This window comes from Natrix helvetica, assembly GCF_964273705.1.
Source record: "Natrix helvetica genome assembly, chromosome: Z".
Lineage (NCBI taxonomy): Eukaryota > Metazoa > Chordata > Lepidosauria > Squamata > Natricidae > Natrix > Natrix helvetica.
Genome location: NC_138554.1, coordinates 19,550,498 through 19,572,357, shown reverse-complemented (window position 1 = coordinate 19,572,357; position 21,860 = coordinate 19,550,498). Strand labels below are relative to the sequence as shown.

At 43.4% G+C, this 21,860-nt stretch overlaps 1 protein-coding gene across 2 annotated transcripts; it reads left to right on the top strand.

The window, feature by feature from the left end:
* The first annotated feature begins 1,024 nt into the window (after nucleotides 1–1,024).
* Nucleotides 1,025–21,574, top strand: KAT8 (lysine acetyltransferase 8). Of its 2 annotated transcripts, none has more exons than XM_081933178.1 (11): nucleotides 1,025–1,404; nucleotides 3,816–3,890; nucleotides 4,479–4,654; nucleotides 5,396–5,449; nucleotides 5,960–6,124; nucleotides 6,880–6,969; nucleotides 9,802–9,942; nucleotides 11,397–11,490; nucleotides 12,404–12,554; nucleotides 14,106–14,287; nucleotides 19,138–21,574. In XM_081933178.1, the coding sequence occupies exons 1-11, from the start codon at nucleotides 1,143–1,145 to the stop codon at nucleotides 19,200–19,202; spliced, it is 1,455 nt and encodes a 484-aa protein (XP_081789304.1). In that variant the 5' UTR covers nucleotides 1,025–1,142; the 3' UTR covers nucleotides 19,203–21,574. The 2 variants fall into 2 exon arrangements, with proteins under 2 accessions (XP_081789304.1, XP_081789305.1); XM_081933179.1 differs by having other exon boundaries at nucleotides 1,027–1,404; nucleotides 14,106–14,260.
* Nucleotides 21,575–21,860: the final 286 nt, after the last annotated feature.

Here is a 21,860-nt window from a genome sequence, read left to right as displayed (position 1 = left end):
CCATTTTTCATATGTTTTAGTCTCCAGGCCTTTAATCATCTTAGTTGCTCTTCTCTGCACTTTTTCCAAAGTCTCAACATCTTTTTCGTAATGTAGTGACCAAAAACTGGATGCAGACTTTGTGGCAGTCCCTCAAATATTGGAACACTGCTATCATGTCGCCTCCAGTCCTTCTTTTCATTAGACTAGACATGATGCATAATAATAACTAGTAACTATAATGATGCAGGTAAAATTAATTGTACTCACTTTACTTTTTATCAAGCAGTTTTAACAAAAAATAGTCCTAATGGAGAACAAAAGGGCATCCCGTTGAATTCGGGTAACAGCTGGAAAGCACAACCTCTATCATGCTATAGCAATGTTTTTGAAGTAGTGCTCCAGATGTTTCTGAACTACAACTCCCAGCATTCCTTCTCATTGGCTGGAATTTCTGGGAATTGTAAATTAATATCTGAAGGACCTTCGGGTGTGTGGCGCTGTATACCTGGAAAAGAAAGCACAGGCTTCTCCAGACTAATATCACGATGAATCAAATGTCAGGGAACTCATCCCAAAGGTGATAACTTTAAACTTGTCTACTGTTTGACCTCACCCCATTCCTACAAGAACTGTAAGGGGCATGCATAAGCCCATCAATGTGCTTACCGTCCCTATCCTACTGTCCCCATTTATTCATATCCATTTCCTGTATTCATAATTATGTTTATACTTATATCTGTCATTTTATACATGCTTGACAAATAAACAAAAAAAAAATTTTAAAGGCGCTTTTATTCCAGAAGGCAAGTCGATCTTGCGCCCCTTCCCCGAAAAAAGTCCAGTTGCCGTTTTGGGGGTGGGGGGGAAGCACTTTTGAGACAACCATGACCTGAACGACTGAGAATCCCCATATGGATATACAGTCAGTCAGGAAACTCGATTTCCCAGCAACCCAGCGCAAGGTGAAGGCGTGGCATCACGTGGCCGGGGCCAGTTGGCGTCATACGTATGCGCTCCCGCCGGGAAATTTTTATCTCTCATGATGACCCAGAGAAATCACTTCCGGTTTGGGCCTGTAAAGTGTGGGGGGCGGGAGAGCCGTTAGAAGTGACCGGGGCGTCTTTCCCGCGCCTGAGTTGTTTGTCGCGGTGGCGGTTGTCATGGCAGCGGCGACTGGGCCCGGAGGAGGCGACACGGCCTCCTCTGCGGACGAAGGCGGAGGGGAGCGGGGGAGCCCCCCCGGCTCGGACTCACGACGCCTGGGGCCGGGGGGGCGAGAGGAAGAGGAGGCGCCGAGGCAAGGCAGCGCGGGAGGCCTGGGCCACCAGAGCCGCCTGTCCTCGTCGCCGCCCTCTCGCGAGGCTGAAGTCACCGTGGAAATCGGGGAGACCTACCTGTGTCGGCGAGGGGACGGGACGTGGCGTAAGTGACCCTCCCCCCCGCCTTCCCTCTATTCTCTTTTTCAGCGCTCTGTGTGTGTATTTCACGTCGGAATGGGCTGCCGTGTCAAGCGCATGCCGCAATGCGCCTTGATCAACGACCAGGACAGCTCCTGGCTTGTTGTGCAGTGAGTCCTCGAGTTACGATCCCAACGGAGCCCCCAAATTGATGTAGCTCAGTGAGATGCTGGTTAAGTGAGTTTGCCCCACATTGCGACTTTTCTGGCCACCGTTGTTAAGTGAATCTAGTTTCCCCCTTGATTTTGCTTGTCAGAAGGTCGCAAAACGTTATCCCATGACCATGGGATTTGGAAAAGATTTGGAAAAGTTTGCAAAAGCTGACCCCAGGACACTGCAACCTTGGTAAATATTGACAACTTGCCAAGAGACCAAATTTTGATCATGTCACCATGGGGGTGCTACAATGGTAAGTGTCGAAATTGGTCGTAAGTCACTTTTTTCAGTGCCGCTGTAACTGTCACTAAATGAACTGTTGTAAGTTGAGGACTACATGTACAGGCGGTCCTCGACATAAAGCAGTTCATTTAGCAACCGTTCAAAATTATAATGGCACTGAAAAAAGTGACATGATTGTTTTTCACAGTTACAACCTTTGCAGCATCCCCATGGTCACCTGATCAAAAAAACTGGCTCGTACTTACAATGGTTGCAGTCTCCCGGGGGCACCTGATCCCCTTTTGTTGCCTTATGGTGAGCAGTCAATGGGGAAGTTAGATTTACTTAACAGCCCTGTTACTAACTTTTCCACTGCAGAGATTCACTTAACAACTGTGGCAAGAAAGGTCATAAAATGGGGGAAATGTTCACTTAACAAATGTCGCACTTAACAGAAAGTTTGGGTTCAATTTTTGTCATAAGTCAACTACCTGTAGTTCAACTATCAGACTACTGCCATATTCAAGTCTACCCATGTCCATGGAAATTTAGTGGATGTCATTGAACCGGTCATTCTGTTTGAGCCCAACCTAATTAGCCAGGTGGTTGTGGAGAAAAACACAAGAGGGGAAGGCTATGGACACTGCCTTGAGTTAACAAAATAACAGAGTTGGAAGGGACCTTGGAGGTCTTCTAGTTCAACCACCTGCTCAAGCAGGAGACCCTCTACCAGAGGTGTGGAACAATGGTCCCTTTATGACTAGTGCCTATTACTATTGATATCATTTTTTGCTTTCTATGCTAGTCACTCTTATTTGCAAGTTTTTTTTTATTTTGTAATTTTCTCTTTCTTTCTCTTCTATTTTTGCAGCCTCCAGATGCTGCAACATTCACTATCCAGACTTTTTGTCTTTCTTATTAACAGTTATTAATTCTGGGATGTTATGTGGCAGGTGCTTCCCTGTTTGAATTCTAAAGTTGTTATTATTGTCGGTTGCCCAATCAGCCAGATGTTTAGACCCAATTTGGCATTTTTGTCTACCTATGAATCCTTTCCAAGGCCCTGGGATAGGCAGAGGATGATGTTTGATGGTATTAAAAAATATCACCACAGATTGTAAGCTGCTGTAACTAATGCTGCCTTTTTCAATTGACTGATAGTGATTTGTTTATTATTTCTTTGTTTTCAATCTTTGTATATTTATGACAGGTAGACACTTTTTCTTCCAGTAGTCTTGCAGTTGCTGGCTCTGGTTGCTGAGCCAACAGTCCTGAGTCCTATAGACCAGGGGTCCGTGGGCCATGGCCTAGTACCAGCCTACGTAAGTGGGCAAGCAGGCTCAGATGTGCAGCTCCATTTGCATAAATGGAACTGCACACGGAACCATCCCCCCTCCCCAATTCCGGCTGATGCCGGCTCACAAAGTTGGAAAAGTTGGGGACCACTGCTTTAGTTCATTTGTCCTAGTTGTCCTGGAATACCAACACTGGCACAGTAATTATTACTTATGAAGATAATTATTGATTTACATCTTTGAATCACAAATTATTTTAAAGATTCCTAATATGCCACAAAATATCTAAAGCTAAATTCATCCTGTGTACCATTAAGTGAATTGGGCTCCCCCATTGACTTTGCTTGTCAGAAGGTCACAAAAGGTGATCACATGATCCAATGCAACCGTCATAAATATGAGTCAGATGCCAAGTATTGGAAATTTGTTCGGGTGACCAAGGGGATGCTGCAACATTTGTAAGTGGGAAAAACAGTAAAAAGTTACTTTTTTCAAGTGATGTAACTGCTATGAGTCCAGGACTACATGTACACAAGATCTATGTCATTGCCTCAAACTTGACTGATTTATAGGCTACTCCCATGCTGGCTTGCTACCTTTTGGGAAAAAAAGATGCATTTTGTTGTCTTTTTAATGACTTATATTTCTCACTTTTCATGACTGAAATGTCCTTTAACCAGATTGATGGTTTCTTCCCCTTTAGATTCTGCAGAGGTGATTCAATCTCGGCTCAACGAACAAGAAGCTAGAGAGGAATTTTATGTTCACTATGTAGGATGTAAGTGCTATTCTGAGATTCTGATCTGAATAATGAAGAGAAAATTAGAGGTGTCTGATCTAGTTCAGTCTTCCATAAACTCATGTCCTGGAAATAAACTGGGATGATAATTCCTTAAATTCCTAACCAACTGAATTAATCTCATTCAATATAACAATGCTTTTATTTTTTTCCTCCTGCAGTCTTTCAAAATTAAGTTGTTCCATAAATTAAGTTGTTCCATAAATTGTTGATTTTGAGATCAGATGAGCGTAGGAAGATTTAGTTTAGATGTAACTTTAGGTAGGCTTCTAAGTAAAGTATTTTTTTCTGCACACTAATGATAAATCTTTAGATAAAGAACCATCATAGTGTGCCTTAGTCCACAGGTCTTAAAGTTGCCAAGGGACAGCTCTGATCTAGAGGTCCATTAGTAGATTACCAGTCTACCTTCTGTTTATCCCAGAGTAGAGCAAGGCAGGGGGGATTCACCTCCTCGTTCCCATATTTCAATTTCTAGGTAGCGAACATTTTGTGTGAAATGGTTGGAAGGGGAGGGGGGAATGGTGACATTTCTGCAACCTCCTAACTCTCCTCTGTCTGTCACAGTCAACCGACGTCTGGATGAGTGGGTGGATAAGAACCGGCTGGCCCTCACCAAGACAGTCAAGGATGCTGTGCAGAAGAATACCGATCAATACATGAATGAGCTTTCGGAGCAGCCTGAGCGCAAGATCACCCGCAATCAGAAGCGCAAACATGATGAAATCAACCATGTCCAAAAGGTGATGTGGAAGGGAGAGGTGGCTGAGAAGGTGGAATGTATGCTGTGCTACACAGTGCTGGAGGCCCTCAACTCACAACCACAGTTGGGCCCATTATTACCATTATTAAATTGACGCTCTCATTAAGAAAGGCACCTTGGCAATCCCAAATCTCCCCATTGCCGTCCTTAGGTGGAGCATGGGGTACCTCAGGTGGTGAAGAGGTCATGGTTGCTGAATGGTCATAAATTGAGGACTACCTCTATCCATTCCAGAGATGGAGGGGGGAAACAACACAGTCCTCGACATTATTACAATAGAGCCTCGAAATTCTGTTATTAAATGAGAGCATTGCTAAGTGAGTTTTGCCCTATTTTACTAACTTTCTTGCCGCAGTTGTTAAGTGAATCACAGCAGTTGTTGAGTTATTAGAATGCTTGTTCAATGAATCTGGCTTCCCTATTGGCTTTGCTTGTCAGAAGGGGATCACATGACCCCGGGACACTGCAGCCATCATAAATACATGCCAGTTGCCAAACGTCTGAATTTGATCATGTGACCGTGGAATGGTAAGTGTGAAAAATGATAATGCGTCACTTTTTTCGGTGCTGTTGCAGCTTCAAATGGTCATTAAATGAACTGTTGTAAGTAGAGGATTACCTAAAATTGATTGCACTTTTGGTGATATTTAACCTTAGTAGATGGCTTTGCCAGGAAATGCTTGCTGTTACTCACTAGATTCGTTTTTTTCTCCCACCACAGACATATGCTGAGATGGATCCTACCACGGCAGCTTTAGAGAAGGAACATGAAGCAGTGAGTGTTTTTCCGTACCTGGCTTAGCTGTGTCTGGATTGAAACCCAAAAAGTTTTGGAAAAGGGAGCATTACGAGCTGTGGTGGTACAGTAGTTAGAATGCAGTACTGCAGGCTAACTCATTGCTCACTCCAGGAGTTCGATTCTCACCAGCTTAAGGTTGACTCAGCCTTCCATGCTTCTGAGATTGATAAAATGAGGACCCAGATTGTTGGGGGCAATATGCTGTATGTATATGTATAAACCGTTTAGCGCTGTAAAGCACTGGAAACGGTACATATGTCTAAGCGCTATTGCTAACTGTCCAATGCCGGAAGTTTCATTCTGTCCGGCTCAAGGTTGACTCAGCCTTCCATCTGTTGGTAAAATGAGAACCCAGCGTGTTGGAGGAAATATGCTCTGTAAACCGCTTAGAGAGAGCTGTAAAAGCACTGTGAAGCTGTATATAAGTCTAAGCGCTATTGCTCTGATTGCGTTTGTAGCACTCTGCTTACTTTTGTTTCTTCTCAGATCACCAAAGTGAAATACGTGGACAAAATCCATATCGGGAACTATGAGATTGACGCTTGGTATTTCTCACCCTTCCCAGAAGACTACGGGAAGCAGCCCAAGCTGTGGATCTGCGAATACTGCCTCAAGTATATGAAGTTTGAGAAGACTTACCGCTATCACCTTGTACGCAAGGGGGAGGACAGTTGCTAGGGGCCTAGGGCTGGGGAAGGTTGGGGTGGGAGAGAATTAAGCACCAGAGAACCTATAAATGGAATGAGGCAATATCAGAAGAAAGAGAAGACAGTGTTTGGGGATCAGTGCCTATCAGTGCATTTGAATTTATGTTCAGGTAGCCCTCGACTTACGATCGCAGCTGAACTCAAAATTCCTGTTGCTAAGTTAGACAGTTGTTAAGTGAGCTTTGCCCCATTTTACGATCTTTCTTGCGGCACTTGTTAAGTGAACCACTGCAGTTGTTAGGGTAGTAATGGGGTTATTCAAGTGAATTGGCTTCCCTTTTGACTTTGCTTGTCAGAAGGTCACAAAAGGTGATCACATGATGGCAGGACACAACAACCATCATAAATACGAGTTAAGAGTTGCCAAGAGGCTGAATTTTGATCACAAGACCATGGTGCTGCAGTGGTCGTAAGTGTGAATAATGGCACTTTTTTCAATGCCGTCGTAACTTTGATCGGCCACTAAATGAATTGTTGAGAGTTGAGGGTTACCTATGTTTAGCTTCAGTACTTCCAGTATTGTCAGCTAGAAAAATCTAAACGACCAATGCTAAAATGAAAAAAATGGGAGAATAATAACCTGATCAAAACTCAAACAAAGGCAGAGGCTGCATTGAACAAGTCGTTGGGTGGAATTCCTCTGACAAAAATAATCAGTTTTGGTACCCACAGGTGGTCTTCTTGTCATTGTTCTTCCAGGGCCAATGTCAGTGGCGGCAACCACCTGGGAAAGAAATCTACCGCAAAAACAACATCTCGGTATATGAGGTGGATGGGAAAGATCACAAGGTAAGAGCCCACTTCAGCTGCAGGGTTTCCACTGCCACTGTGCTCATTTTTTGTGGTCTTTAAGTGGCGAGTTTGCTATTTTGGGAACCTGTATTTTCCATCTTCGCTGTTTGGAAAATCTGTCTCTTCAGATACAAAAGCCAGTCACTCTGGATAGTCATAAACAGTCATTAACTACTATATAATTTACTTCTTCCCCACGTTTGCAAGTCGCTTTTAAATAAGGCAAACTATACAGGTAGTTCTCAACGTGCAGCCATAATTGAGCCCGATATTTCTGTTGCTAAATGAGACAGATCTTACATGAATTTTCCCCCCTTTTACGACCTTTCTTGTCACATTGTTAAGTGAATCGATGCGGTGGTTAAGTTAGTAATGTGGTTGTTAAGTGAGTACGGCTTCCCCATTGACTTTGCTTCTCAGAAGGTTACAAAATGATTGGGACACTGCAACTGTCATAAGTATGAATCAGTTGTCAAACATCTGGATTTTGATCAGGTGACCAACGGGGCTGCTGCAACAGTCGTAAGTGTGGAAAAATGGTCACAAATCACTTTTTCTTAGTGTCATTGTAACTTTGGTCATTAAATGAATTGCTGTAAGTTGAGGACTATCTGTATGCAGATAAGCTTGTATGGCCTTCAATCTTTTCATATAGAAACAGCTGTATCAAAGATGGCAAATAATGGGGGAATAATGCGATGCTAATAAAAACATTTTGAGAGTTGTCGTCCAGAATTTCTAAAGGATTTATCTAAAAAAAACCAAATAGCTCATTGAGCAAATAAGCTTAGAATTGTCCGTCAAGGCACAAATAACTAGGCTCAAATTATCCTACTTCGAAGATATTATGGGTAGTCCTTGATTTAACAACAGTTCATTTAGTGACTGTTCAAAATTACAACAGCACTGAAGAAAGTGGCTTACAGCCGTTTTTCACACTTATGGCCATTGCAGCATACCCATGGTCATGTGATCACAATTCAGAGGCTTATCAACCGATTCACATTTATGACGGTTGCAATGTCCTGTTGTTATGGGATCTCCTTTTGCGACCTTCCAACAAGCAAAGTTAATGGGGAAGCCAGATTCATTTAATAACCATATTACTAAGTGAAGGAAGTGCAACGATTCAGTTAATTCAGACTATGGCAAGAAAAGTTATAAAATGGGGCAAAACTCATTTAACAAATGCTTGGTGACATAAATGTTGGGCTCCATTGTGGTAACTTGAGGACTACTGTATGTAAAAGACTCGGCCCTCTGGATAAGTCTCTAATGCAGGGGTGAAATTCAGCAGGTTCTGGCAGGTTGATAACTGCACCATTGGAAGCCCAGAAGGACCAGTTGGGGACGAATGATAATCGAGAAGGTCCATGTAGGCACTAAGAGTTGATACCAATTTGATAACACATAATCAGATTTACTGGCATCTGAAGGGTCCCAGGTTGGGGAAGGGCAATATTGGGCATGCGTAGTAATACGGAGGCTCTTCTATCGAACCTTTACAGTGGATAAAATTACACTTAAGAATTGGTTGCAACTGGATTTTGTGAAGACCAATCAGAAAGTTATGGAATGTATAACACACTGCAGAATATGAAATAGAATAGAATAGAGCTGGAAGAGACCTTGGAGGTCTTCTAGTCCAGCCTCCTGCTCAAGCAAGAAATCCTATACAATTTCAAACAAGTGACTGTGTAGTCTCTTCTTAAAAACCTCCAGTGATGGAGCACCCACAATGTCTGAAGGCAACTTCTGTTCCACAAGTTAATTGTCCTCACTGTTAGGCAATTTTTCCTTAATTCCAGGTTGCTTCTCTCCTTGATTAGTTTCCAACCATTTTTTTACTTGTCCTGCCCTCAGGTGCTTTGAACAATAATTTTACTCCCTCTTCTTTGTGGCAGCCCCTCAAGTACTGGAATGCTGCTAACATGTCTTCCCTAATTCTGTTCTCTAAACTAGCCAAACCCAAAACCTGCAGCCATTCTTAATATGTTTTAGTCTTTAGGCCTTTGATCATCTTAGTTGCACTTCTCTGAACTTTTTCCAAAGTCTCAACATCTTTTTTGTAGTACGGTGACCAAAATTGGTTGCAGTATTCCAGATGTGGTCTTACTAGGACTTCATAAAGCAGCACTAATACTTCACCTGATCTTGATTCTATAATTCTGAAACCAGAGAATTCATTTTTCTTTTCAAAGAACCAACTTCAGGCTGATTGTAAATCGGGATCGGCAAAGCTATAATTCCAGGGCACGGACCAGTCCCCAAAAAAGGCCTGTGTCATCTTGAATTACGACAGGAAGGTTAATTTCCGGAAGATCCACAAGGCTCCCCACAGAATGGGTTCAAAGAAGAAACCTTTGGGTTTCATGAGGCTCAAAAAGCTTCCAAAACAGGAATCTTACACAAGATTTATTTTTCTTAGATTACTTCTTGGCTTTTTGAACAAGTTGGAGATGCTGGGTGTCACTCTAGAACAGGGGTCACCAACCCTCCGGTCTGTGGACCAGCATCGGGCTGTGGCATGCCAGAAATTTGGCTGCACAAACAAGTGAAGCCCCACCTGCGTGATGCAGGCAGCATGCGAAACCACGTACCCTGGTTCCTAGTGTCCAAAAGGTTGGGGGCTGCTCTAGAAAACCAGAGTTTAGTTTTAGACAAGTTTTATAGTTGCGAACGAAATATTCTTATTTTAGAAAGTTTACCTCAGAGATACTTTTGTTTGTTTTGATAAGGAAAGAACACTCATCTTTCTCTTCTTTGGTCCTGGATTCCACACTTTTTGTGTGTGTGTCCTTACTGCTTCTCGATTTATTTCCCCAACAGATTTATTGCCAGAATTTGTGTCTTTTGGCCAAACTGTTCCTGGATCATAAAACCCTCTACTTCGACGTGGAGCCCTTTGTCTTCTACATCCTTACTGAGGTGGACAGGCAAGGAGCCCATATCGTTGGCTACTTTTCAAAGGTACCGCCTGCTGGTGTTCACAGGGTGAAAAGTGAATGAATTGTAACGAACTTTGTGATCTAAACAGGTGGACAGACCCAAGGGATGTGTAAAATATTCCTTGCACTACTGGTTTTAAATGCTCTGTGTCTGAAAATTTATGTTCTTTTGACCCAGGGACTAAAACACAGTTGTTCTACGTACAAGAGCTTTGGGATAGATAGCAATCGCGCTTAGACTTATATACCGCTTCACAGTACTTTACAGCCATCATAGTCAGCCTATTGTTCCCCCAACAATCGGTGCTCATGTGAATAGGGAAAAAGTCAAGAATAATGATGGTGATGGCTGAGGTATAGTCCTAGGAAGATTGGGAGGGGCAAGAAGGATATCAGGAATGGTTGTGGGGAGGGAGAGGAAGAAAAGCTCTGGAAGATTAGGGCTGTATGAAAAATCAGGATTTTTTATTTTTTACAAGAGAGGCCATTCACTCCACCTATGTCTTATTTTGCACACAACCATCCATGCATTCTGGGTTCCAGTTCTACCAAACCATGGCTGACCCAAATAATTCAGCAGATTTTCTGAACGAAGAGTGCTGTTACTTTCTTTTATGTGCACCCCCAAGTGAGCAGTTAGAAAGGTGTTTCTGTGTGTTTAAAATTAGTGTGCGGTAGGAAAAGTTCAGAAATAGAAAATGCAGTTTAAGAAACATGTCCGTGTTTGTTCAATTATTGTTATTGATTTGACATCTGACAGGGAAGGAGGAAAAAATCTCTCTCTCTCTCTCTCTCCCTCTCTCTCTCTCTCTCTCTCTCTCTCTCTCTCTCTCTCTCTCAGACAGAGAGAGAGAGAAAGCGAATGGGGAGGGGGAGAGATCTCAGAGTCTCTGGTTTCCTCTGAAATCTGCAATATCACAGTTTATTATACTTGGAAAACTTTATAACCACAGGCATAAAGACAAATTTTATTGCAGTTGAAATTTAACAAGTTGTATTAAAAACCTGCAGTGGAGTAGACTCCATAATAGAAAACTGTGAGGAATTGGAATGAATTCAACCCCCATACATAATCTTGGAAGCATACAGGGTCACTTACTATGAGTCAGAAAAGCCTGATGACCATAGGTTGCTCTTAGAATTAAATTGGAAAGGAACATGATATGCAGGCTGCCTTGAGCTTTTGGACGATTGATGGGATGCAAACATAATAGGTAATTTAAAATGAGGAAGAAAAGAAGATGGTAAACAAATCAGTACCAAGATCAGTTTAGCAGAGAATTTAAAGCAGGAGGGGAAGCAGGGATTTTAACCATGACAGTGGAGCAAGCTTATTTTAGGGTTGCTAGATATAACAGATGCAATTGGTGACTTTTTTTTTTAAGAATTGTGTTTTTCTGGATGTTGATTTCTCTGCTTAACGCTAGATTCCACTGCGTCATTTATTTGACTCCTGTGATTTCTTTTCCCCTCTAGGAGAAGGAATCTCCAGATGGGAATAATGTGGCTTGTATCCTAACCTTGCCCCCTTACCAGAGAAGGGGTTATGGGAAATTCCTCATTGCATTCAGTAAGCTTAATGAATGATAAATATAAACTTTAAAGTGGATTATCAGTCTCTTAATTGCTTCCTACTTCTGGATTTGTAAGCTAGACATTCCCCCACCCCACCCCTTCCATCCCGGTGACAATCCCAAAGATGCTTTTTCAGAAGGCAACTGAATTTTCTTGTTTTTTCTTTGAAGAAGTTTCCTTTCTCATCAAAAAAGCTCTGACTGGATGGTGGAGAATGGCTTATAGTCCTTGAAGACAGCTGGACATTTGCATTCTTTTAGAGGGTCATTGAGGCCACTTGGAAGTGCCCTCAGGGTCACCTGAGTGGTGCAAATGGACGTGGAGCCTTCTTGGCTGCAGTATGTTTTGCTGCCCTGTGTCCCTTCACTGTTGAAGATGAGGCTCAGGCTATTGGGGATGAGTCTGTGTTGCCTGCATCTCAAACGGAAGCGCAAATGGTTCCTGTAGCCTGCAATTTCTAGAGGGTTTCCCTTCATACTCTCTCACTCCATCCTAAGGACGCTCATCGCAAAGTGCATGGCTAAAAGTCTCCGGAGATTTCTAGTCATCCAGGTGTTGGTTGTCCTTTCCCCCCCCCCCCTAAAAAAATTCCAAGAGAGTCCAGTTGCCTCCTGAAAAAGCACCTTTGGGACAACCATCACCTGGGTGACTGAGAATCTTCATGGGCCCCTGGTGAAACGTTAAGATCTGCTATATCTGCCCTGCCTCCCCCTCCCCTTTGTAACACTTCTGCTATCCTGATCACTTGAGGTGTGCGCTAAACATTTTGAAGCCACTTTACTAAAAAATGTGAGTTTTGATCTGGCCTGAGCTTTTCCTTGCCCTTGAAATGCCTGGATCCTGAGCTGAGATGCCTTTGAGCCTTGACTTCTGATTTCTTCCACCACCACCACCCTCTCCTCCCGCAGGCTATGAGCTCTCCAAACTTGAAAGCACGGTGGGATCTCCCGAAAAGCCCCTTTCAGACCTCGGCAAGCTGAGCTACCGAAGCTATTGGTCATGGGTATTACTAGAGATCCTTCGGGATTTCCGAGGCACCCTTTCCATCAAGGATCTCAGGTGAGTGGAGATTTGGCTACTAGTCCTACAGGCAGTCCTTGGTTTACAGCTATTTGTAAAATACAAATAAAAGCCCTGGTGGCACAGTGGTTACAATACAGTCCTCAACATATGATCACCAATGAGCCCAGAATGTATGTTGTTAAGTGAGAGAAGTTTGTTAACTGAATTTTGCCCCATTTTACGACTTTTCCCGCCTCATTTGTTAAGTGAGTCACTGCAGTTCTTAAATCAGACACATGGCTACTAAGTGAATCCGGCTTCTCCATTCACCTTGCTTGTCAAAGGTCGCAAAAGGAGATCACATGACCCTGGGGCACTGCAACCGTCATAAATGTGAGTCATTTGCCAAGCCTCTGGATGTAAACCGTGTGACCATGGGGACGCTGCAATGGTCGTAAGTGTGAAAAATGGTTCATAAGTCACTTTTTTCAGTGCTGTTGTAATTTTGAATCGCCATTAAATGAACTGTTGTAAGTACCTGTATTGCAGGCTAATTCTGCCCACAGCAGGTGTTCAGTCCTGAAGGGGCTCCAGGTTGACTAAGCCTTCCGTCCTTCCGGGGTTGGAAAAATGAGGACCCAGATTGTTGGGAAAATACCCTGATTCTCTAAACCGCTTGGAGAGGGCTATAAAGCACTGTGAAACGGTATTAAGTCTAAAATGCTATTGCTATTTGTTTAGTGACCATTCAAAGTTACAATGGCACTGAAAAAGTGACTTACAGTGGATCTTTGCACTTACGACAGTCACAGCCTTCCCATAGTAAAAAATGATCAAAATCCAGGTGCTTAATTACTTGCATATATTTATGATGGCTGCAGAGTCGAGGTCATGTGATCAATATTTGGGAGCCAATATTTGTCAGCTTCCAACAAAGTCAAAGAGGGGAAGGCAGATTCACTTCACTTAACAACCACAGCCATTCACTTAAGAGCCATGGTAAAAATCACAAAATTGGGCACAACTCGCTTAGCCACTGCCTTGGTTAGCATTGGGAAGTCTGGCTGTAAGTCAAGGACAATCTGTAGCAAGGGATATGGTATTCCGGGCGGACTGTGTGCCCTTCTGTAGTAACCTTAACAACGTAATAAGGCCTAGGTCAATTCTGAAGTTGGCCTGACTGAGGCCATCTTTTAGGCTTCAGTGTTACCACAATGGGAGTGGGAATTAGAGATAACGGGGGGGTTTTTGTAGCCAAAACAAAATACTTTTCCCCTGGGAACCAAGGACATTCCAATCAGTGGCTAAAGAAAGGAGGAGTGATATTACCAAGCAACTGGACAGCACCCTGATTGGACCATGAGACACTTTGTTTGGGAAAAGGGGAAAAGTTTTAATTAGGTGAAAACTGCTGGAACCTTTAGAGTCAGTTTTCACCAGCCTATGCCAATATGATATACCCAATGAAGGAATCTACCTGCCTTGGAGTTCTGATGGTTATGGGTGCATTAGTTGGAACCTTGACAGCCTATATAGTAGGACTCCTGACCTCCCCTTATCTGGTCTTTGTCCAGCTGATATGCGCCTTGTTTATTTCCCTTGGCACAGCCAAATGACGAGCATCACGCAGAACGACATCATCAGCACTTTGCAGTCCCTGAACATGGTCAAGTATTGGAAGGGGCAGCACGTCATCTGTGTCACTCCCAAGTTAGTGGAGGAGCATCTCAAAAGTGCTCAGTATAAGAAGCCGCCAATCACAGGTACTGACGAATGGGAAAATGGTGAGGGTAGGATGCAGTAGTGGTTCATCCCGCTTTTTGCTCAAAGTCTGACTTATAAATCTGTATAGGATATTCAATGCGGCATGCCTTCTTTTTTTCTTTCTCCCCCCCTTCTTCCCTCCCTCTCCCTCTCCCTCCCTCCTCCCCCTCCCTCTCCCCCCCTTCTCCCTTGTTCTTCCTCCTTCCCCACCCCCTCTGAAATCTCCAGCCAACTTCTTAAATTTGCTAGATTTAGCTTCTTGGCCTTCAACCTTCCACCCCCACCTTTTTTTCTTATGTAGCTCCAGTTTAAACAATTTTATTAGTTTATAATACAACGTACAGAGAAAATACAAAAGTAAATAGTAGGGAAATTAGGAAAGGGAAAAGGCAAGAGAAGAGTGGTGGAAAGCATGTGGGGAAAAGGAAAAAAGAAGGCATTGACTGCCGACTCCCTTTGGTGCAATAGAATAAGGCATTAACATCAAACCTCAACTTTTTACTTTTACATAATAGTTTAAACTAGCCATTTCTATAACAACAAATCTATCCAATTGGTAAAATCCAAAATCAAAGTTCTATTTTTTCCCACCTCAAGCACAAAGTCCAGAAGCGATTTCCAAGTAGTCTATGCCGTTCTTAAATAACTGCATTTTCTCCATCTTCTTTTTTTAATGCCATTTGTTGCTTCTTTAAATTTCCAGTTTTTACCATTCTCATACATGTTGCTTCCTTCTTTTAGCTTTCTAGCATGGGTGAGGATATGTCTGTTTTTCTTTCTCTCTGAAACATATGCAGGTAGTCCTCGACTTACAACAATTTGTTTAGACATCATTCAAAGTTACAATGGAACTGAAAAAATGTGGCTTATGGCAGTTTTTCACAACCTTTCCATTTGCCATTTGTGACTTTTCCCTGGGGACTTCCAAAGTCAATGGAGGAAGCTGGATTTGTTTAACATCCATGTGTTTTGCTTAATAACTATGGTAGAAAGGTCGTAAAAGTGGGCACAACTCAATGTCTGCATTGCTTAGTAGTAGTTTTGGTATCAATTGTGGTTGTAAGTTGAGGACTGCCTGCAATGAGTTCAGTTTCCCAGTTTTTCCTCAAGCAGCATTCTTAAGCAACATATGAAAAACGGATGCAGGAATTTAATATGTCTAGTCTAATAAAAAGAAGGACCAGGGGTGACATGATAGCAGTGTTCCAATATTAGAGGGGCTGCCACAAAGAAGAGGAGATCAACCTATTTTCCAGAGGACCTGAAGATGGGACAAAAAACTAACCAAGGAGAGAATCAATCTAGAAATAAGGAGAAACTTCCTGACAGTGAGAACAATCAAACAGTGTAACAGCTTGCCTTCAAGAGGACTTTAAGAAGAGATTGGACAGCCATTTGTCTGGAATGGTATAGTGCTGGGATGGCGAACCTATGGCATGCCTGCCACAGATGGCACATGGGGCCATATGTCAGGGCACGCAAGGCGTTACACATTTGCGCGCTGGCCAGCTGACTTTAGCCTTTTTTTGAGGCCATTTTTCACCCTCCCCAGGCTCCAGAGGCTATATAGGAGCCTGGGGAGGGCGAAAGCAGCCTCCCCCACCCTTCCGGAGGCTTCAGGAGCTTCTCTGAAGCCTCCGGAGTGCAAAAACCGGCCCTAAGGGCAAACCAGAAGTTCGGGAACAGACTTCCTGTTTGCTTGTAGCCTCTTGGGGGGGGGGGGGGGGCTGTTTTCATCTTCCCCAGGCTCATATAAAAGCCTCTGGAGCCTGGAGAGGGCGAAAAAAGCATGCAAAAAATGGGGGGTCGCGCCTGTCATGCGCGCATGCATGCTGAGGGTTGCGCATTGCATTATAGGTGTGGCACACCTGCACACAACCCCCCTGCGCTCCCCCCACTTTTGGCACGCGAGCAAAAAAAGGTTTGTATAGCGTTTCCTGTTTGAGCAGGGGGTTGGATTAGAAAACCTCCAAGATGGCTTCCAACTCTTTATTATTCTGTGTTCTATGTTTCACCTCCATGCTTATGGACAATATGTTCTGATCTAGGCTTTACCAAATCACGAAACAGACTCCTTGTCCTGAAAAAACAACAACACCTTTTTATTTGGCTAATGTGAATTCCTAGCATTCACATCTGGCAGAGTCCCAGCAAACAATCTTTTAAGGATAAATTGCAACCACAGACCTTATCATTTCTTGGATAGTTGCCAGGCCAATAGCTTCCAGATGCAAAGCTGTACAAGGAAATACTTGGCAAGGAGTCTTTCAGATAATCAAATCTTCCCACTAATCATAAAAATTAATTGTTTCCTTCAAACCCACTCCCCTTTCGCTCCTGTTTGTTCCCTACGGGAGGGGCCATTCAGCGTCTCCTTGCGCCTTTTCTTCAGAATCGGCCCTTGTTCCTTTGTTGTTCCTTTCTTGTGACAGCTCTGAACATGCGCGCGTTGGGAACAAGCTCCAGATGTTCTCCAGCCCCACTAGCTGATAACTGTCAGTTGTCCCTGGCCCAATCTTTGCCTCCGATGGAGAGCCCTCATCACAGCCTTCTCCAGACTCCAGGACTGTCCCATGTTCCTCCCCAACCTCCTCATTGTCCGAGTCTGCCACTGGTGGGCCACAACACTCTCCTCAGGCCATTGCCTACCCTTAAGGCTTGTTGCTCCTAAACATGTCCTGCCCTTTTAGTTTTCCTGATTCATGGAACTGCTTTCCAGTCTTTGCTGTGCCCCTCAATACCAACTAAACTGACATTCTTGGGATTCCTTCCGAGGAATGGACTTCAAACTGTTAAGTCTCCTAGGCAATTGATTCCATTTCCCTTGCACCAACCGGGGCAGTTAATATTTAACTCCCCTTAAGATAGCTGGGGAGGATTATTTATTCAGGTTACCATATCGGAATGCGCAAGAGACGCTGAGAAAAGGCTAAGCTTTTATTTGAAGCATGTTTCACGTGATGGACATTCATAGGGCGAGATTGTTTTAGGCAGGAAGTGTTGCCAGTCTCCACTTGCGCCTTTCATTAACAGAGTTGGAAGGGTCCTTGGAGGCCCCCTAATCCAACCACCCACCCACCCAAACAGCAGACCCTACACCAGTGATGGTGAACCTTTTTTGGCCCAAACCAGAAGGTGCGTCCATGTGCGAGCACAGGAAACCCGAAGACCAGCTGGCCGTCACGCACATGCCTGTTTTGGGGGGCTGGTTTTTGAGGCCGTTTTCAGGCTGTTTTCCGGGCTGTTTTTCGCCATCACGGCCCCTGCACCGTTTGTGAGAGATGGCAGCCCAGAGCTTTGTGTCAGAGCCCCAAGCACAAACACAGTAGCTGAGAAGAAAAAAAATACCCTTTTGATTATCTGGTGGGGCATAAATCATTCAGCACTCAAGGTATGCAGTTTCTTGTTTGAGTTTCCAGTCGTAGCTGCTTGTTTATCTAACCTTGGCTCACTTCATGCCACTTCAATCTGTGCACACCGGATCTTTCCTGTTTTGCATCACAAGCAGCGGTATAATATAAAACGCAAAGAAACTGAAATATTTGTCTATTATGAGTATAAACATTTAAATGACTTCTCACTGCATTATAAAGCCGCTTCCTCAATTAAGCCAAACAACCTGCTTTGAATTTATCGGCAACTGTATCTATTAAGAGTCATCTTGAAAGGAATGAGATGTTGCAGTTTTTTGCTGAAAGAGGCATTGTTATTTTCACCCCAGGGAGCGGATGACGTTGCTCCTGTTACATAAATATGCCATTTATGTAACAGGAGTTTCAGGGAGATTATTTGGACCCCCTCCCAGATCTCTTTCCTTTTCAAAAGGGGCCGGGTCAGGAGCTGCCTACTGGGCGGGGCAGAAGGCCTGTGGAGCTGCTTCAAACAAGGCATAAACGCTGGCATTGTGGCCTGAATGGCTCCCAGGACCTCTCAAATCTAAAATGAATCCACCATGGCACTTAACAGGTAGTCCTCAAGTTATGACCACAGTTGAGCCCAAAATTCCTGTTGCTAAGCAAGACAGTGACTTCAGCTTCATTTTACAGCCTTTCTTGTCGCAGCTATTAAGTGAATCCCTGCAGTTGTGAAGTTAGCAATGCGGTTGTTGAGTGCATCTGTCTTCCCCATTGACTTTGCTGGTCAGAAGGTTGCAAAAGGGGATCACGTGACCCCAGGACACAGCAACCGTCGTAAATATGAGCCAGCTGCCAACCATCCAAATTTTGTTCATGCGACTGTGGCAGTGGTGGGTTGCAAATCTTATTCCAACCGGTATGGATGGAACGGGGCTGGTGGTCTCCTCATGGATGCATGCAGCGTACAGGCATGCATCCTAGCGCCTCCGCAATGCTCCAGCTGTTACATGGAGCGTTGCGCAGGCGCTGTATGCGCCATGCACCTGCGCAGAAGCCTTTAAACACTAGTAAGGAGTGCGGGTGGGTGGGTGGGTGGGCCCTCCGGTGGAACGGAACGGTATCCGGTGCTCCGGGCTGGCTCCGGTACACCCGTACCGGGATGTACCGCCTGCAACCCACCACTGGACTGTGGGAATGCTGCAGCGTCATAAGTATGAAAAATGGTCCTAGCATGTGACAGTCACTGAATGGTTGCAAGGCAAACCTGCATTTGTGTTTGCCGTCACCAGCCCAAGGCATAATTTTATTCAGGGTGGTATCTGTTGCAATTTCTCTAGTACTCAATTTGGTTAACCTGTTGAATTTTCATCAGCATTCTCAGTTGAGGCACGTTCATCCATGCCCCATTATAGTCGATGTAGTGATGGACTTTATCTGACTGCTCTGCCCTTTTCCACTTACCCATTCAGACCTACTAAGTTTTCTTATTTCGTTTCTCCCTCCCCCTCCTCTTCCCCCAGTGGATTCTCTCTGCCTGAGGTGGGCACCTCCTAAACACAAGCAAGCCAAGATTTCCAAGAAGTGAAGGAAAAACTGACTTGAAAAACTGAAAGAGTTTGGCTCCACATCTGCTTTTTTTTATTTTAGAAGATGTTCAGTAATTTAGCATTGCTGTCAGTCTTGTACAGAAAGGGCATACATGGAACAGGTGGTTCGGGGTTATGAGAAACACCTGAAAATAGGTGATTTTTGAGTTTGCAGCAATCCTGCCCAGGTGGGTTCATCTGATTGAAGAACTACTTATTTATCCCTTTTTTTTTCTTTTGCTGTTCGATATATAACTGGTTTTTTTTCTTTCTTGCCAAACCTGATATCCTCTCTAAAATAGAACTGGTATCCTCATTCTCATCATAAAAGGAACAGATAAATCATTCTATTATTTCTTATTAACTGTTCTAACTGACTTTGGGATAGTACTAGTCCCGGAATCAAACAGGTGATTAAATATTGGCAGAATTGTGGTGGAACAGGATCTGAGCAGTAAATAAACACAGGGGTTGGATATTTGAGCAGCATATGGTCAACGAAAGTATTGAAAACTAGATTATTGACTATCCTGGGAAGGAGGATTGACTTCTCCGTAAGAGATGCTGAAGATCTCAAACTTCCTGAAACATTGAACAATCAGCCTTGTTCAAAAAAATTGGGGGGGGGGGGGGGATGTGTCTTCTGTAATTCTCTAAGTCTCTCTTGGTAGATCTGTTGTCACTTTCAGTATCTTCCAAAAGGAAGCAAGTCTTATCAAAGCTCATACATGTTTTTAGGTATATTAGATAAATAGCTTGAATCCTTCCACTGTTACATAGCTATTAGCAATGTGGGACAAAAGAGAATGTTTTGAAGCAATATCACTGGCTCCACAGTCAATTTTTAAGCTCAATGCTGCCAAAAAAATAAGTTGCATTAGAGTCTAGTGCAGCCAGTAGCACGAGAGTCAGGATTTGGGTGTTAAGACTCGGGAGAAAAGGAAAAGTGGAAATAGGCACATATAAAAAGGCTGGTCCATAGTGCAGCGTGGCTTCTATGATATAACTAAAAGGAATTAACCAATTCCTTTTGCAGAGCCTCAAACTAAATGGTTCTCTCTAGAAACAAAATGCTGGACCGGGGGGGGGGGGGGGGGGGGGGGGGGAGGAAAAAACACGCCTTTAAATTAGGTGCCCTTTTAAACGGCAGCTTTTACCCAGATGAATAGATGAACTCCGGATTGGAGAAAACTGTCCAGAAGAACATTGTAGGATTGCTCAACATTTCCCCTTCTAGCTTATGAACCATGTTTCTTGGTGATCAAATGTGAAGGGACTTTTCCAAAAAAATCAAAAGTCTCTTGAAATCGATCAAGTGAAACTGAAGGGGAAAAACCTGCCGCTCTTTATACCACTGGTTTACGCTGAGGTCCTCGCACACTTTCAGTCCTGGGGACCATGATTTGGGGAGGGACCCTGAAAAGCTTGTGGTGCATGTCTTGGATAGAAACATCTATTCACCATATTTGCTGTAGTTTTTATTGTGTATACCATATATACAGTGGTGTTCTGCTTAAAAAATATTTTAATAAAAAAAAAACATAACGCCAGTGCTGTGTCGTTTTTATGACTCATTTACAAGAATTACAGCTGATCCTTAATGGTGGCACAGTGAAAAAACTGCCAACCACAAGAAACAGCCCTGGGAAAGGAAAACTAGAGAAAAGATCCTTCTAAGGAAGAACAAACCTATAGCAGGAAATGAAGACAGATTTGCATTGATATGCTTAGGTCACGGAAACTGTCCTTTTCATAACAGGTAGTTCACTAAAGCAACTCTTCCTCCTCTCCATAAGGTTTGACTAAAGAACAGCACGCCAAGACAGTAATTGTTTTAACACTCAACCTCAGTGAACCTCACTTGCCAAATATGACTGGGTTGTTTTTCTTGATCCGCTCGGGTCTGGTGACAGTTTTGTATACAAATTGCACACCTATCATAATCCAGTCTCTTGACCAACTCATGCCAAGTATTCATGCCACAGCTCATGTGACAAGATCCATTGCATGAGTCATTACTCGGCTTTAGGCCATGCAGATCCTGGTGCTTTGGAATCTACTTCCTGCATGCCTTCTGGAGAATTCTACCTGGAGATGTTAATCTAATAAGCAACTGCTTCGCCATCTGTTAAAAAATTTTCCTAGTTACACCTTGACATTTCTTAGGAGATTAAAGTCCACGAGGCTTCCCTTTTGGTAATAAATAAAAGCCGTATTAGTGTAGAATTACTGTTTACTTTATTTAAAACCATTTCAAAAACAGCAACTGATTTCAATCCTTCCTTAAAAAGTGATCCGTACATTAGATTTTTTTTTTAAAGCGTGGGCAAACATAAATTATCTAAATACAGTTGTAATCCTCTTTTTCCCCCCAAAAGAGAACAATTTCGATCATCATTGAATTTCGATCACAATCAGTCCCACTCCTTTTAATTCTGCATCCATGCTGGCTGTTATTTCTGTCCAAGCATACTTGGAAATAAGGTGTCCTCCTCCAATGTGAAGGAGATGAAGAGGCTCCTCCGTAAATCTGTCAGGCTGACATTTGGTGACAGACAACGAAAACTGATGGTATCTCTGAACTGAGGTCTCACACACATAAGAACATCCCAGAATCTCTGCCCTCATCCCACCTTGGAGGGATTCATAAATTACAC

Coding starts and splice junctions, on each gene's coding strand:
- KAT8 (XM_081933178.1), top strand. CDS start 1,143: ATGGCAGCGGCGACTGGGCCCGGAGGAGGCGACACGGCCTCCTCTGCG. Junction 3,891..4,478: donor TTATGTTCACTATGTAGGAT/GTAAGTGCTATT, acceptor TGTCTGTCACAG/TCAACCGACGTCTGGATGAG. Junction 4,655..5,395: donor AAATCAACCATGTCCAAAAG/GTGATGTGGAAG, acceptor CTCCCACCACAG/ACATATGCTGAGATGGATCC.